This window comes from Musa acuminata, chromosome BXJ2-10 (assembly GCF_036884655.1).
Source record: "Musa acuminata AAA Group cultivar baxijiao chromosome BXJ2-10, Cavendish_Baxijiao_AAA, whole genome shotgun sequence".
Lineage (NCBI taxonomy): Eukaryota > Viridiplantae > Streptophyta > Magnoliopsida > Zingiberales > Musaceae > Musa > Musa acuminata.
The window spans coordinates 33,338,938-33,352,939 of NC_088347.1; the positions used below are offsets into that span (position 1 = coordinate 33,338,938).

The 14,002-nt window shown below is 35.1% G+C and overlaps 2 protein-coding genes across 5 annotated transcripts; both read left to right on the top strand.

Moving 5' to 3' along the window:
* Positions 1-1,660: 1,660 nt before the first annotated feature.
* LOC135625286 (transcription termination factor MTERF15, mitochondrial-like) lies at positions 1,661-5,751 on the top strand. Of its 4 annotated transcripts, none has more exons than XR_010491965.1 (2): positions 1,661-4,732; positions 5,246-5,751. XR_010491965.1 is itself a non-coding variant. In XM_065129859.1 (2 exons), the coding sequence occupies exons 1-2, from the start codon at positions 1,705-1,707 to the stop codon at positions 2,959-2,961; spliced, it is 1,161 nt and encodes a 386-aa protein (XP_064985931.1). In that variant the 5' UTR covers positions 1,661-1,704; the 3' UTR covers positions 2,962-5,751. The 4 variants fall into 4 exon arrangements, 1 of the variants encoding a protein (XP_064985931.1); XR_010491967.1 differs by having other exon boundaries at positions 5,253-5,751; XR_010491966.1 differs by having other exon boundaries at positions 1,661-3,205; positions 3,601-5,751.
* A 6,048-nt stretch (positions 5,752-11,799) lies between these two features.
* Positions 11,800-13,476, top strand: LOC135586319 (uncharacterized). Its single transcript, XM_065129861.1, has 2 exons — positions 11,800-12,990; positions 13,087-13,476. Exons 1-2 carry the CDS (start codon positions 11,844-11,846, stop codon positions 13,098-13,100), a joined length of 1,161 nt encoding a protein of 386 aa, XP_064985933.1. The 5' UTR covers positions 11,800-11,843; the 3' UTR covers positions 13,101-13,476.
* Positions 13,477-14,002: the final 526 nt, after the last annotated feature.

A 14,002-nucleotide genomic window follows, 5' to 3' on the forward strand; every position in this document is an offset into this window, starting at 1 on the left:
CGATACTCAAATCCATGGCCCGAAGCCTATTGTTGATATGTTGACCGATCCTCCGGCTTGACATCCAATCTTCTGACATGTTTTCCTCCGACCCAACATGATTCTTCTTGCTTTAATTGTCTCGTCTTGATTGAAGCACCATGCGTCACTCAAAACACAGATTAATTCATAAACACTTATCAATTGATTTCAAACAAAATCCGAGATTCAACACATTCTATTATATAATTTTATATTCTTCGGATGTCCACGAACCCATATTGCACTAACAATGGATTAAGTGGATGGAGGAACCATCGTATCTCACATCCCAATAATTCTTAAAAAAAAATCACTCCACGTGGCCTCATTTAGGCAACAAAATCATCATTTATGATCATTTTCATATCGAGATAAAATAATATAATAAAATATTTTTAATTTATCTTTTAAATATTATTAATATCAATTAATCCTTAATTAACTTGAATCATAATTCAATCGATCTAATTGAAATAGATTTAATTATAACATAATTGAACCGATCTCTAATTCTTATTTAATTGATCTAAAACTATCTTACACTTTATATATTTTAGATTATATTAAGTTTAATTTATGTTAAATATATTTAAATAAATTAAATCAGTTCAAAGTCACCTTCAATCGATTTAAATTTATCAAATTAGATTTCACGCAATCGAACACAAATGAAATAAAGTAAAAATAATAAGTTAGATCCTATAGTAATAGGATAGGTTAAGCTAGTCGATAGTACTGTATTGTATATGACTATGTATATATCATACCAAGTTATGTTGGCTCATAGCTCATGAATCAATCATCTACACTACACATGATTGTCCATGTTGGGTCGGATTGAATGACTAACTAGGCTTAGCCCGTTGGGTCGAATCTACGGGTTGTAGTTTAGCCCGTGGTAGAGCCTGGTTTGCTAAGTGAATTTCAACCTAAATTATAATTATTTTTTTTAATTATAAATTATAGCATCATGAAATTATAATAAAAATACCAAACTATTGTAATTGAGTCATTGAAACATGATAAATAGTAATCTATTAAAAATATAAAATTGCATTAAAGGGAAAATAATATTTTTACTCAACTATTATACAAATCTAATAGAAATTGAATATTACAACTAGTATAATGCATGCAAGATAAAAAATTTTCAAAATTATTATAGTATGAATAATTATAATATATTAAATCTAAAAATAAAATTTTAAATATTTGGATAAATATAATAAAATTTTAGAAACTATATATAGCATGAATAATAAAAAAATAAAAATATTAATTTTTTAAAAAATATAAAAACGCCTAACTCTACGTAGTGAAAAACAAGAAGATGAATCACCCCTATTAAATAAAAAGAGTCGAGCCTTCCAAGGTAATAAATATTTTAATTTTTATATTTATTTATTTAATAAAAATAATATCACTTAACTTAAAATATTGAATATTTATTTTATAATTTTTATTCATAAGAAAGAAAGTAAATAATTGTACTTAAACTGAAATATTTAAGCACAGATGAAACCTGTCAAATTAGTATTTTAAGATCATTTTATCCATATTTTTGATATAAATAATTTATTCCTATAATTTTGTATTTCTTGTGCATAGCGAAGGTTATACACAATACGTATAAGGCGGGTGGTTGTAATTAGGGTGCCGCTGCGGCTGCTCTCTTGTCCCACTATGGCTGCTGCTCCGCTCCGCTCCGTACTCCGCCGCAATGGCCTTCTGCCCTTGTTCGAAACCTGCCGCCTTCGAGATCTCCTCTTCTTCTCCTCCTCTGTCGACCCTGCCGCCGCCGTAGGCAGCACCATATCTCCAGATCCCCACTTCATGGTGGAATACCTCGTGAATTCCTGCGGGTTCTCCCCCTCCGAGGCAGCCAAGTTCTCTAAACCTCTTGCGCACCTCCGATCCACCGAGAAACCCGACGCCGTCCTTAACTTCATGAGATCTCAGGGCCTCTGTGGCGCCGCTATCAGGAAGGTGATATCTTCGGAACCCAATTACCTGTGCTACAACGTGGAGACGAACATCGCCCCGAAGTTTCAGTTCTTACGTGATTTGGGCCTATCGGAGTCGGATATCGTCGATGTCATCCTGAAGAACGATGTTATTCTGCGCCTCGACGTTCACCGTTCCTTGGTCCCCAAATTGGAGATGTGGGAAAGTCTCTTGGGATCGAGAGAGCTCGTTCTCAAGCATCTCAAGAAGACCCGATGGTTTTTCTTCTCCAGCGTTGAGAAGAAATTGCATCCTAACCTAAAGTTCTTGAGGGATGAGTGCGGCATTCCTGAAGAAAGGCTCTCTCTTGTCTTGAGAAGTCACCCACAATTAATCTCACTGAAACCAGAGTCACTCCGAGCTTTGGTTGCGAGAGCCGATGAGCTGGGGATGCCACGGCAATCTCGGATGTTCATGTGGATACTTGATGCTCTCCTCATGGTAAGCAAAGAAAGGTTCGAGGCCAAGGTCGAGCTCATGAAGAGCTTCGGGTGGTCGGAGTCGGAGTTTTCTTCTGCAGTCAGGAAAAATCCCACCTTCTTATGCATCTCCCTCGATATGTTGCGCAGAAAAGTGGAATTTTTTATCAATGTAGTCGGGTGCACCCCTTCCTTCATCGCCTCCCAACCATCTATCTTGCTATATAGTCTGCAGAAGAGGGTAATTCCTCGGTTTCGTGTTTTGGAGATATTGAATACGAAAGGCTTGTGGACTCGACGAGGCACGTGTTTGTCCTATGTGAAATTATCAAATGAAAAATTCCGGGAGAAGATTGTTCTACCTTACAAAGAAAAGGTTCCTGAGCTTCTTGATATTTTGAGAGCTGGTGAGTGTGAAGGGAAATGAGCCCTTTTATTTGGTATCAGAGGAGGATGAGAAGGGCTTAGCTGATGGTCTAACTCACATGTGAATTTCTCGACAGGAGATGAGCAGTGATTCGGCACCTTTTTCCTTGACAACGAGCTGTCTTACATCAACCACCAGCCTTGGCTACTGAGGTGCAGTCCAGTGAAAGAATTATTCCTTGGTGTCTTATGGTAGTAATGTTGTAATTGGAAGGTCTATGCAGTGGCCAACACAAAATGTCTTTCAGTTTTACTCATTAAGGTTAATGGAAAAGTCTGTTCTTTGTTGCAAAGCAGTAAGCCCCTGGCCTGTTTGAAATCTCTGATCGATGAAGGTAGATTTTTCCCCTAGTTTGAGATTGTGGAAATAGAATGCAAATGGCTTCTCTAAAAGTCTATTGAGGTGTGAGATTCTTCTTATGTGACAAGCTAGTTTAGCATTGATTATAAACCAACTTTGTTTTGTCTTATTAAATGTTTGCTCGAATCATTTTCTGATTGTGTTTGGCACACTATTGTCGGATTGTATGTGAACTGCAGGTTTTAGAATTTCTGCTTTTCTTGTCAGTTGATCGTCTATGCAAACTAGTTCTTGTGCTAATTGGAAGATTCCATTTATGTTTCTGTTATGTAGAATTTTTTAGACCGGTTGCTGTGTTGATCAGGATTACCATTGCTTTGGTACTCACCCATTTCTTTTGTATGTAAGAAGTTGTCACTTTGCTTGCAGGTTGAATGGACTTACAGAGATTCAAAACTTGAGTATGCTATCCTGAAATGTCTTCAGCCTCACTGGAATTGTTGAGTATGCTATCCTGAAATGTCTTCAGCCTCATTGGAATTGTTGCTCAGGCATTTCCTGCATCAACAAACTCAACTTGCAAACTAATTTATAAGCCTAAACATTTTAAAATTGACAACAGTTTGTGTATTTCAAATTTCTGTAATTGGCTTTACGTTTTGTTGTGGAGTTAATGATCATTACATCACAAGGTTTCTTCACAACACAATCCATTGATGAAGGTTTCCTGATTTACGTTTTGTTGTGGAGTTAATGATCATTACATCACAAGGTTTCTTCACAACACAAATTTCTGTAAGCTCAGAAGAAAAATGGATTGGCGATGAAGGAAGGGGTGTTACCGACCACATTGATTAAAAAATCCATTTTTCTGCGCAACATATCGAGGGAGATGCCTAAGAAGGTGGGTGCTTTCCTGACTGCACAACAAAACGTAAAGCCAATTACAGAAAGACTGCGGAAGAAGAGGAGATCTCGAAGGTGGTGGGTTTTGAACAAGGGAAGGAGGCTATTGCGGCGGAGCACGGAGTGGAGCGTCGCAGCTGTCATTGTGGGACGAAAGAGAGCAGCCACAGCGGCACCCTAACGTAAGCAAAGAAAGGTTCGAGGCCAAGGTCGAGCTCATGAGGAGCTTCGGGTGGTCGGAGTCGGAGTTTTCTTCTGCAGTCAGGAAAGCACCCACCTTCATAGGCATGTCCCTCGATATGTTGCGAAGAAAAGTTGAATTTTTTATCTATGTGGTCGGTTACACCCCTTCCTTCATCGCCGACAAATCATATCTCTTGCTATTTAGTCTGCTGAAGAGGGTAATTCCTCGGTTTCGTGTCACAGAGATGTTGAAATCGAAAGGATTGTTGACTGGACAAGCCAAGTTTCCATACATTCTCACATTATCAGATATCAAATTCATGGAGAAGTTTGTTCTCCCTCACAAAGAAAATGTTCCTGAGCTGCTTGATATTTTGAGAGTTGCTGGCACCTGCAAAGGAAATGATACCTTGCATTTGGCATCGGAGGATGAGGAAGGGCTTAGCTGATGGTCTAATTTGTGACCACGAAGGTAGATTATTCCCCTAATTTGAGATTTTGGAAATAGAATGCAAAGGGCTTATCAAAAGATGAATTGAGGTGTGGGATTTTTCTTTAATGGCAAGCTAGATAAGCATTGATTAGAAATCACATTTGTTCTGTCTTACTGATTGTTAGCTTAAATTATTTTCTGATTGTCTTTGGCATAGTATTGTTGCTTTGTACGTTAGCTGCATGTTTTAAAATTTCTACCCAACAGTCCCAACTGAGATGACCTTCGGATCTATCGTAGGGACTTTTGGTTTTTGTCCAAATTAATTCCAATTCCGGATGGGATTTTGGTGGTTGGGTAAGTCTCAAAGAGTCATAGTTTAGATCAAGTTATTCAGCATATACAAAATATCACCAAAGATCACAGGAAGTTGCTGAGTAGTTGTTGCTCTAACGATTTAAGTGGCTGAAAAACACTTAAACTTCTTTGCAAACTTATTTATTTATGTACTAATTGGATTATTCAAATTTGATTGATGCATTGTAACATTAGTATGCAGTGGCTTCAATGGAATTTGAAAGACCAGTTGCACTGGGTTGATCAGGAGTCACCAGCTCTTCTGAAATGTCTTCAACCTCCCTTGGAATTGCTAAAGCTTTTCTCGCATCAACAAAACTCTTGCATGCCTCCATAGGCTTCTGCTCGTCCACCCTTTGTGATTCCAGCAACAGATCTCTTCATTCTTGGAGTTCATTCTTGGATTCGGTGGATGCAACTTCTCATCATCATAGCTGAAGCTTCTGCTCTACTTGAAAGCTTTTAGAAGGCTGCACAACTAAATTTCTCCAACATCTGAATCGAACTAATTCCCTTGAGTTAGTCGATTTGCTGGTTCCTTAAGAATATTTTGGATGTCATTTTATTTCTTTGTTCAAGTATTTATGTTGTCGATGTGGTCCATGTTTCCCGCATCATGAACGACGTAAATTCTCTATGTGTTTTTGGGTCTTGTAACGATAGATCAGTCTAGCTCAGTATCTAATCCACTTTAATCTTTATTGAAATTTCTCCTTTTACGGTAAAATAAATTAAAAACTCTAGCATGCAAACTAACACGTAAGCTCAGAAGGTTTAAAAGTGACAATTAAATGTGTGTTGCAAGATCCTGTAATTGGCTTTAGTTCTTGTTGTAGAGTTTATGATCATTTACATCACTAGTATTTCAGATTTATGCACACTATCATGGCCCGTTTTTCAACCAGTTTTTTTCTGGCTATCCGTGCCTTTTTGCATGTATTCAGTATCTCATTTCAGATAGGATCATTAGATCCTGGCTATCCGTGCCTTTTTTGCATGTATTCAGTATCTCATTTCTGATAGGATCATTAGATCATCACTCATCTCTATCAATGCGTGAATTGTGTTTTGAATTTTGATATCAGTTGTTCCATCTTTTGTTCTTTATTCTTTATGTCTTGGATAATAATGTCTCAAATCTTTATGTCAACACAAGTCTTAATTTTGGTCAGACAGACATTAATGAAATGAATATATTGAAGGAACTGAGAAAAGTAGAATTCGTAAATTTAAATAAGACAAGGAATCAAAGCAAAATTATGCACTTATATATCATGTTAATGAATCGATGCAACGTGAACATACAACAACATACGCATTTTCAAACAAGTATAGGGTATTTATGGATGATCACGAAGTTGGAATGAAATGTGGCCTACTATAATTAACAAGTGTTATTTTACAGATATAGTATATTGATGTATAGTCAATTTTAATTAAATATCATATAATCCATCATCAACTTCAATCGTGTTTTTTTTTGTTTGAATTTTTATGAGTCATAAATACTATTCAAGGCATATTAATTTAAACAAAAGAAATCAAGTTTTGAAGGATCATATTTTTTTTCAAATCTGGTGCAACAATAAATTATTTTTGGATCAAATAAATGATTAATTTTATATATTTATACAGATACAAAACCATATAAATATTTTATAGATCATTTTATCCATATTTTTTATATAAATAATTTATTACAGTAATTTTTATTCCTTGTGCATATCGAATAATTATTGTTGGAATTATGATGTCCTTGTGGATGCTCTCCTTTTTTTAAGTCTATTCGAGGTCTCCTTTCTTTTATTTTATCGTCAATCGATTAAGATCATGTTTAGATCAAATTAGTTAATAGAAAAATGATGATTGAGTTTTCCTCAACTGTATGTATTGTATGGTATCTGACTAGTTATATTTAATCATATGAGTTGGATTATACTTAACCACATAGACTAGGTCATATTTAGTAACATGAGTTAGGTTGGACTTGACTTGGTTTGATCCGTCAACTTACATTGAATCCTCAATTTAACTCATATTATTAAATTATATTTTAAAATTTTAAAAATATGTTGAAATAATAATTAACCTTAAATCCATTATATTTCATGAATTAACTAATTTAGATTCATAATTTTAAATTTAAAAGTAATTAAATTATACAAATTCATACATAATTTTTTAGACATAAATATGTCTAATTTAAATAAATTAGAATTATTATTAAATTAACTAATTATTTTAACATCATAATTCAATAATAATTATTTATTAATCATAATATTTTAAAATTAGAAGATTATTTTGATCATATTAATTTAAAAAAATTCTACTATCAAATATTTTAAAATATAAATAAAAATCGGTAATGAAAAAATAGAGAATCTTGCTCGTCCGTGCAATCCTGTCATCAAAAAAATTCTTGAGGAGAAGATGAACTCTTCTCAAAAGATAAATAATGTTTTTATTTTACTTTCATATAAAAAAATAGATTGTAATATTTATTCTATATTGTTCGCACACAAATCATAAAATTTAAATATTTGCTTTCTAAGAATTATATCACTCATTAAGAAATAAATTAATTAATAATTTAATAAATTGATAAAAAAATTTCATTTATTCACATAATTAAAAAAAATAATTTTAATTAGTTTAAAGTATACTAAATTAATTAATTAATTATAATAATACATGATTTATAATAATTAATTTATGTTAAGAAAAAAACTATGATTACAAAAATCATGACTTTATTGGATCATCTGCATGATTGTTAAACTAATAAATGATCTACAGTTAACCAAGATCACCTAACAATTACAAGATATTTTGATTATTGATAGTTGCAATTTGTTCACTATATAATCGAACAGGGAAGACAAAATCCAGGATAAGCTGTTAAGTTCTTGAAGTTGAGCTGAGCTGAAGCATTACGAGAAAAAAAAAAGGTTCAAAAATGGTGTGGAAGCAAACATAATAGCCACGCAAAAATGGTTACCGGTTCAAGTAAAAGGCATCTGTAATTAAGTAATTGAACTTTTAATCCACAACTCCAAGCTGAATCACTACATAATAGGAGTCGCCAGAAACCCACAGTTATTAAAACAAGTTGCTATAAAAAACAAAAATAAGACACGAAGCGACTTCAGCTTATCAAAAAGAAAAATGAAAATGACAAGTAGAGAAGTCATCTTTTCCCCTCGACATCAACTCCACACGTATTAGGGAACTCCAAGATATCCTCGTCTAAGAATAACATCATTGACATCGACTAATAACGATGGCATACTTCGCATCTTGCAGGAGAGCATAGGTAAAAGAACAAAAGCGACGAGAAATGAAAGAATTCCTCATTTAAAAAAAACTAATTTAACAAGTTCACAACAAGTCGTCAACCAATAAAATTGACAAAAGTAATGTCATATATTATATAACAATAAAACAAATAATTCAACAAAACTTGCTTATATATATATATATATATTAATTTATTTATACATCAAAATAAAAGTTAAAAATAATCATAGGTTTTATTCATAAACATAATAATATAAACTCAAAAATAAACATTCAACTTCAAGAATGGTTTGTTTTTTATTAAAATCTAATCTAAGATTGCTTTGAAAAAAAAACAATATTAAGTTGTAACACCTTATAACATAAATGAATATCAAAAAGTTAATTGCCCAATTAACATATATCAAATTACCGAATGAGTACTCTTCTAATAGTAAATAGAGAGGCTTTTTAGGAAAGGGTCGGCACTAAGAGGGGGAGTAAATTAGTGCAGCGGAAAGATTACGTTGGTTTTCAAAAAAGTATTCGTTCGATTAAAACCAATTTCGATGAAAATCGTTTCGAATAGATGTTAACTTTGAAATCATATTTGTAAGTGTAATGGAAGTAAAGCAAGTAAGTAGTTTGCAGTGAAGGTAAATTGTACAAATAGAAATGCAAACCGAGTTTTATAGTAGTTCGATCGTTGTGACCTACATTCACTCTGTTGATTCCTTTTCCATCGAGACCACAAGCATTCACTATCGATCTTCCTTTAATAGGCGAAGATCAACCTTCTTCTTACAACTCGATTATCCTTTTACCAGGTTTAGGAGATAACCCTTACATCCCCACTTACTCCTCTATCAAACTATTCTAACACTTAGAACTTTGAGAGGAGTTCATACAAGATTGCATTAGTGTTTCTTTCCTTTTTTTACTCTCAATACTTGTATGTATTAACTAAGGATGAGAAGGGTATTTATAGGCCTAAGTTGATTCAAACTTGGAGCCTAAAAATATCTCATCTCGGGTTTCTTGGGTACAGGTAGAGTACCACCGCTTGTGTCAATCTGACACTAACACTGCATTGGGCGGTACCACCGCCTAACAGGGGCGGTATCACTGCCTAGCACCCTACCACTAGGTGGTACCATCGCGTGACACGGTCTCGGAGATTGTGCCACGACGGTGCCACTTCTTGGGACATTGTTTGAGCCTTTCATTGGGCCCAACATAGTCCTTACATAGGCCCAATTGGCCCATAATTGAGTTGGCTCAATTCTAATCTCAATTACGTGCTAACTACAAAATTTAAGACATTTACTAAGCTAAACAAGTCCCTATGTCTTGGTTTCTTCCAACGAGCTTCCAGCGATCTTCCGGTTAACTTCCGACAATCTCTCAGCAATGTTCTGGTGGACTCCCAACAAACTCCTGGACTTCACGACGATCTTCTTGGTGAGTTCCGACGAGCTTCTTTGGTAAGCTCTTAAATTTCTCGGTAGAACTTCCGACGAACATCCGGACTTCCAACGAACTCTCGAACTCCCAACGAAATCGTATTCTTGACTCCGGGACTTTGCTTTATGCCTTGCTATTATAGTTAATCCTGCACATGTAAAAACATACTTCGATCTAGACAATTAATACTAAATATGAATCATATTGTCCGGCATGTCATTAGTCCCTCGACACTTCGTTTGATTCTTCGGCGCATCGTCCTATCTTGCGGCCTATTGCCCAATCGGCCAATTGACTTCGTAACTCCGATATCCTTAGCGCAATATCCAATCTTCTTGGCCCGATGCCCGAATCCATGGCCCGAAGCCTTTTGTCGATATGTTGATCGGTCCTCCGACTTGACATCCAATCTTCTGATATGTTTTCCTCCGGCCCAACATGATTCTTCTTGCTTTAATTATCTCATCCTGATCAAAGCACCATGCGTCACTCAAAACACAGATTAATTCATAAACACTTATCAATTAGGTTCATCAACAAAATTCGAGATTCGAACATATTCTATTATATGATTTTATATTCTTCGGATGTCCACGAACCCATATCGCACTAACAATAGATTAAGTGGATGGAGAAACCATCACATCCCACTAATTCTTGAAAAAAATCACTCTACGTACCCTCGTTAAGACAACAAAATCATCATATATGATCATTTTCATATTAAGATAAAATAATATATTAAAATATTTTTAATTTATCTTTTAAATAATTAATATAAAATAATATCAATTAGTCCTTAATTAACTTGAATCCTAGTTGAATCGATCTAATTGAATTGGATTTAATTATAACCTAGTTGAACCGATCTCTAATTCTTATTTAATTGATCTAAAACTATCTTAGACTTAATATATTTTAGATTATATTAAATTTAATTTATGTTAAATAGATTTAAATAAATTAAATTAGTTTGGAGTCACCTTCAATCGATTTAAATTTATCAAATTAGATTTCGCTCAATTAAACACAAATAAAATAAAGTAAAAATAATAAGTTAGATTGTTTAGTAATATGATAGGTTAAGCTAGTCGATGTACTTATTGTACATGACTATGCATATATCATACCAAGTTATGTCGGCTCATAGCTCATTAACTAATCATCTGCACTACACGTGATTGTCTATGTTGGGTCGGATTGAATGACTAACTAGGCATAGCTCGTTGGGTCGAATCTACGGGTTGTAGTTTAGCCCGTGGATAGAACCTGATTTGCTAAGTGAATTTCAACCTAAATCATAATTAATTTTTTAATTACAAATTATAGCATCATGAAATTATAATAAAAATACCAAACTATTGCAATTGAGTCATTAAAACATAATAAATAGTAATCTATTAAAAATATAAAATTGCATTAAAGGGAAAATAATATTTTTACTCAACTATTATACAAATCTAATAGAAATTGAATATTACAACTAGTATAATGCATGTAAGATAAAAATTTTCAAAATTATTATAGTATGAATAATTATAATATATTAAATCTAAAAATAAAATTTTAAATATTTGGATAAATATAATAAAATTTTAGAAACCATATATAGCATGAATAATAAAAAAAATAAAAAATATTAATTTTTAAAAAATATAAAAACGCCTAACTCTATCCAGTGAAAAACAAGAAGATGAATCACCCCTATTAAATAAAATGAGTCGAGCCTTCCAAGGTAATAAATATTTTAATTTTTAAATTTATTTAATTATTTAATAAAAATAATATCACTTAACTTAAAATATTGAATATTTATTTTATAATTTTTATTCATAAGAAAGAAAGTAAATAATTGTACTTAAACTGAAATATTTAAGCACAGATGAAACCTGTCAAATTAGTATTTTAAGATCATTTTATCCATATTTTTGATATAAATAATTTATTCCTATAATTTTGTATTTCTTGTGCATAGCGAAGGTTATACACAATACGTATAAGGCGGGTGGTTGTAATTAGGGTGCCGCTGCGGCTGCTCTCTTGTCCCACTATGGCTGCTGCTCCGCTCCGCTCCGTACTCCGCCGCAATGGCCTTCTGCCCTTGTTCGAAACCTGCCGCCTTCGAGATCTCCTCTTCTTCTCCTCCTCTGTCGACCCTGCCGCCGCCGTAGGCAGCACCATATCTCCAGATCCCCACTTCATGGTGGAATACCTCGTGAATTCCTGCGGGTTCTCCCCCTCCGAGGCAGCCAAGTTCTCTAAACCTCTTGCGCACCTCCGATCCACCGAGAAACCCGACGCCGTCCTTAACTTCATGAGATCTCAGGGCCTCTGTGGCGCCGCTATCAGGAAGGTGATATCTTCGGAACCCAATTACCTGTGCTACAACGTGGAGACGAACATCGCCCCGAAGTTTCAGTTCTTCCGTGATTTGGGCCTATCGGAGTCGGATATCGTCGATGTCATCCTGAAGAACGATGTTATTCTGCGCCTCGACGTTCACCGTTCCTTGGTCCCCAAATTGGAGATGTGGGAAAGTCTCTTGGGATCGAGAGAGCTCGTTCTCAAGCATCTCAAGAAGACCCGACGGTTTTTCTTCTCCAGCGTTGAGAAGAAATTGCATCCTAACCTAAAGTTCTTGAGGGATGAGTGCGGCATTCCTGAAGAAAGGCTCTCTCTTGTCTTGAGAAGTCACCCACAATTAATCTCACAGAAACCAGAGTCACTCCGAGCTTTGGTTGCGAGAGCCGATGAGCTGGGGATGCCACGGCAATCTCGGATGTTCATGTGGATACTTGATGCTCTCCTCATGGTAAGCAAAGAAAGGTTCGAGGCCAAGGTCGAGCTCATGAGGAGCTTCGGGTGGTCGGAGTCGGAGTTTTCTTCTGCAGTCAGGAAAAATCCCACCTTCTTAGGCATCTCCCTCGATATGTTGCGCAGAAAAGTGGATTTTTTTATCAACGTGGTCGGTTACACCACTTCCTTCATCGCCTCCCACCCAACTATCTTGCTATATAGTCTGCAGAAGAGGGTAATTCCTCGGTTTCATGTTTGGGAGATGTTGAATACGAAAGGCTTGTGGACTCGACGATGCAAGTTTTCGTACTTTGTGAAATTATCAAATACAAAATTCCAGGAGAAGATTGTTCTACCTTACAAAGAAAAGGTTCCTGAGCTTCTTGATATTTTGAGAGCAGGTGAGTGTGAAGGGAAATGAGCCCTTTTATTTGGTATCAGAGGAGGATGAGAAGGGCTTAGCTGATGGTCTAACTCACATTTGAATTTCTCAACAGGAGCTGAGCAGTGATTCGGCACCTTTTTCCTTGACAAAAAGCTGTCTTACATCAACCACCAGCCTTGGCTACTGAGATGCAGTCCAGTGAAAGAATTATTCCTTTGGTGTCATATGGTAGTAATGTTGTAATTGGAAGGTCTATGCAGTGCCCAACACAAAATGTCTTCCAGTTTTACTGATTAAGGTTCATGGAAAAGTCTGTTCTTTGTTCCAAAACAGAAGTCCCTTGCCTGTTTGAAATCTCTGATCTATGAAGGTAGATTATTCCCCTATGGCTTCTCTAAAAGTCTATTGAGGTGTGAGATTCTTCTTATGTGACAAGCTAGTTTAGCATTGATTATAAACGGACTTTGTTTTGTCTTACTAAATGTTTGCTCGAATCATTTTCTGATTGTGTTTGGCACAGTATTGTTGGTTTGTATGCGAACTGCAGGTTTTATAAATTCTGCTTAGCAGTCCAACCAAGATTATTTTGGATCTTAAGAACATTTGGATTCTGTGCAAATTGATTCTGAACTGGTGTTTGGATTCTCTCCAACTTAATTCTGGATCGGTTATTGGTTGTTGGGTGAGTGTGAAAGAGCCATGTTTCAGATCAAGTTATGCAGTATGTATACATCACCAAAGATGACGAGAAGTTACATGGAGTAGTACTTGCTCTGATGATTTTAGTAGCTGAAAAAAATTTAAACGCCAAAGTGTTGTTTCTATAATTTGTTTTAGGTGAGTTTTCATGGATTTATGGATTTGGATGTCTTCAAGGAGTTGTTATCTTGTCAGTTGAGTTTCTATGCAAACTTGCTCGTGTGCTAATTGGAAGATTCCATTTATATTTCTGTTATGTATTGTGATATTTGCATGCAGGGGCCTCAATGGAATTTGGAAGACCAGTTTTTGTGTTGATCAGGATTACC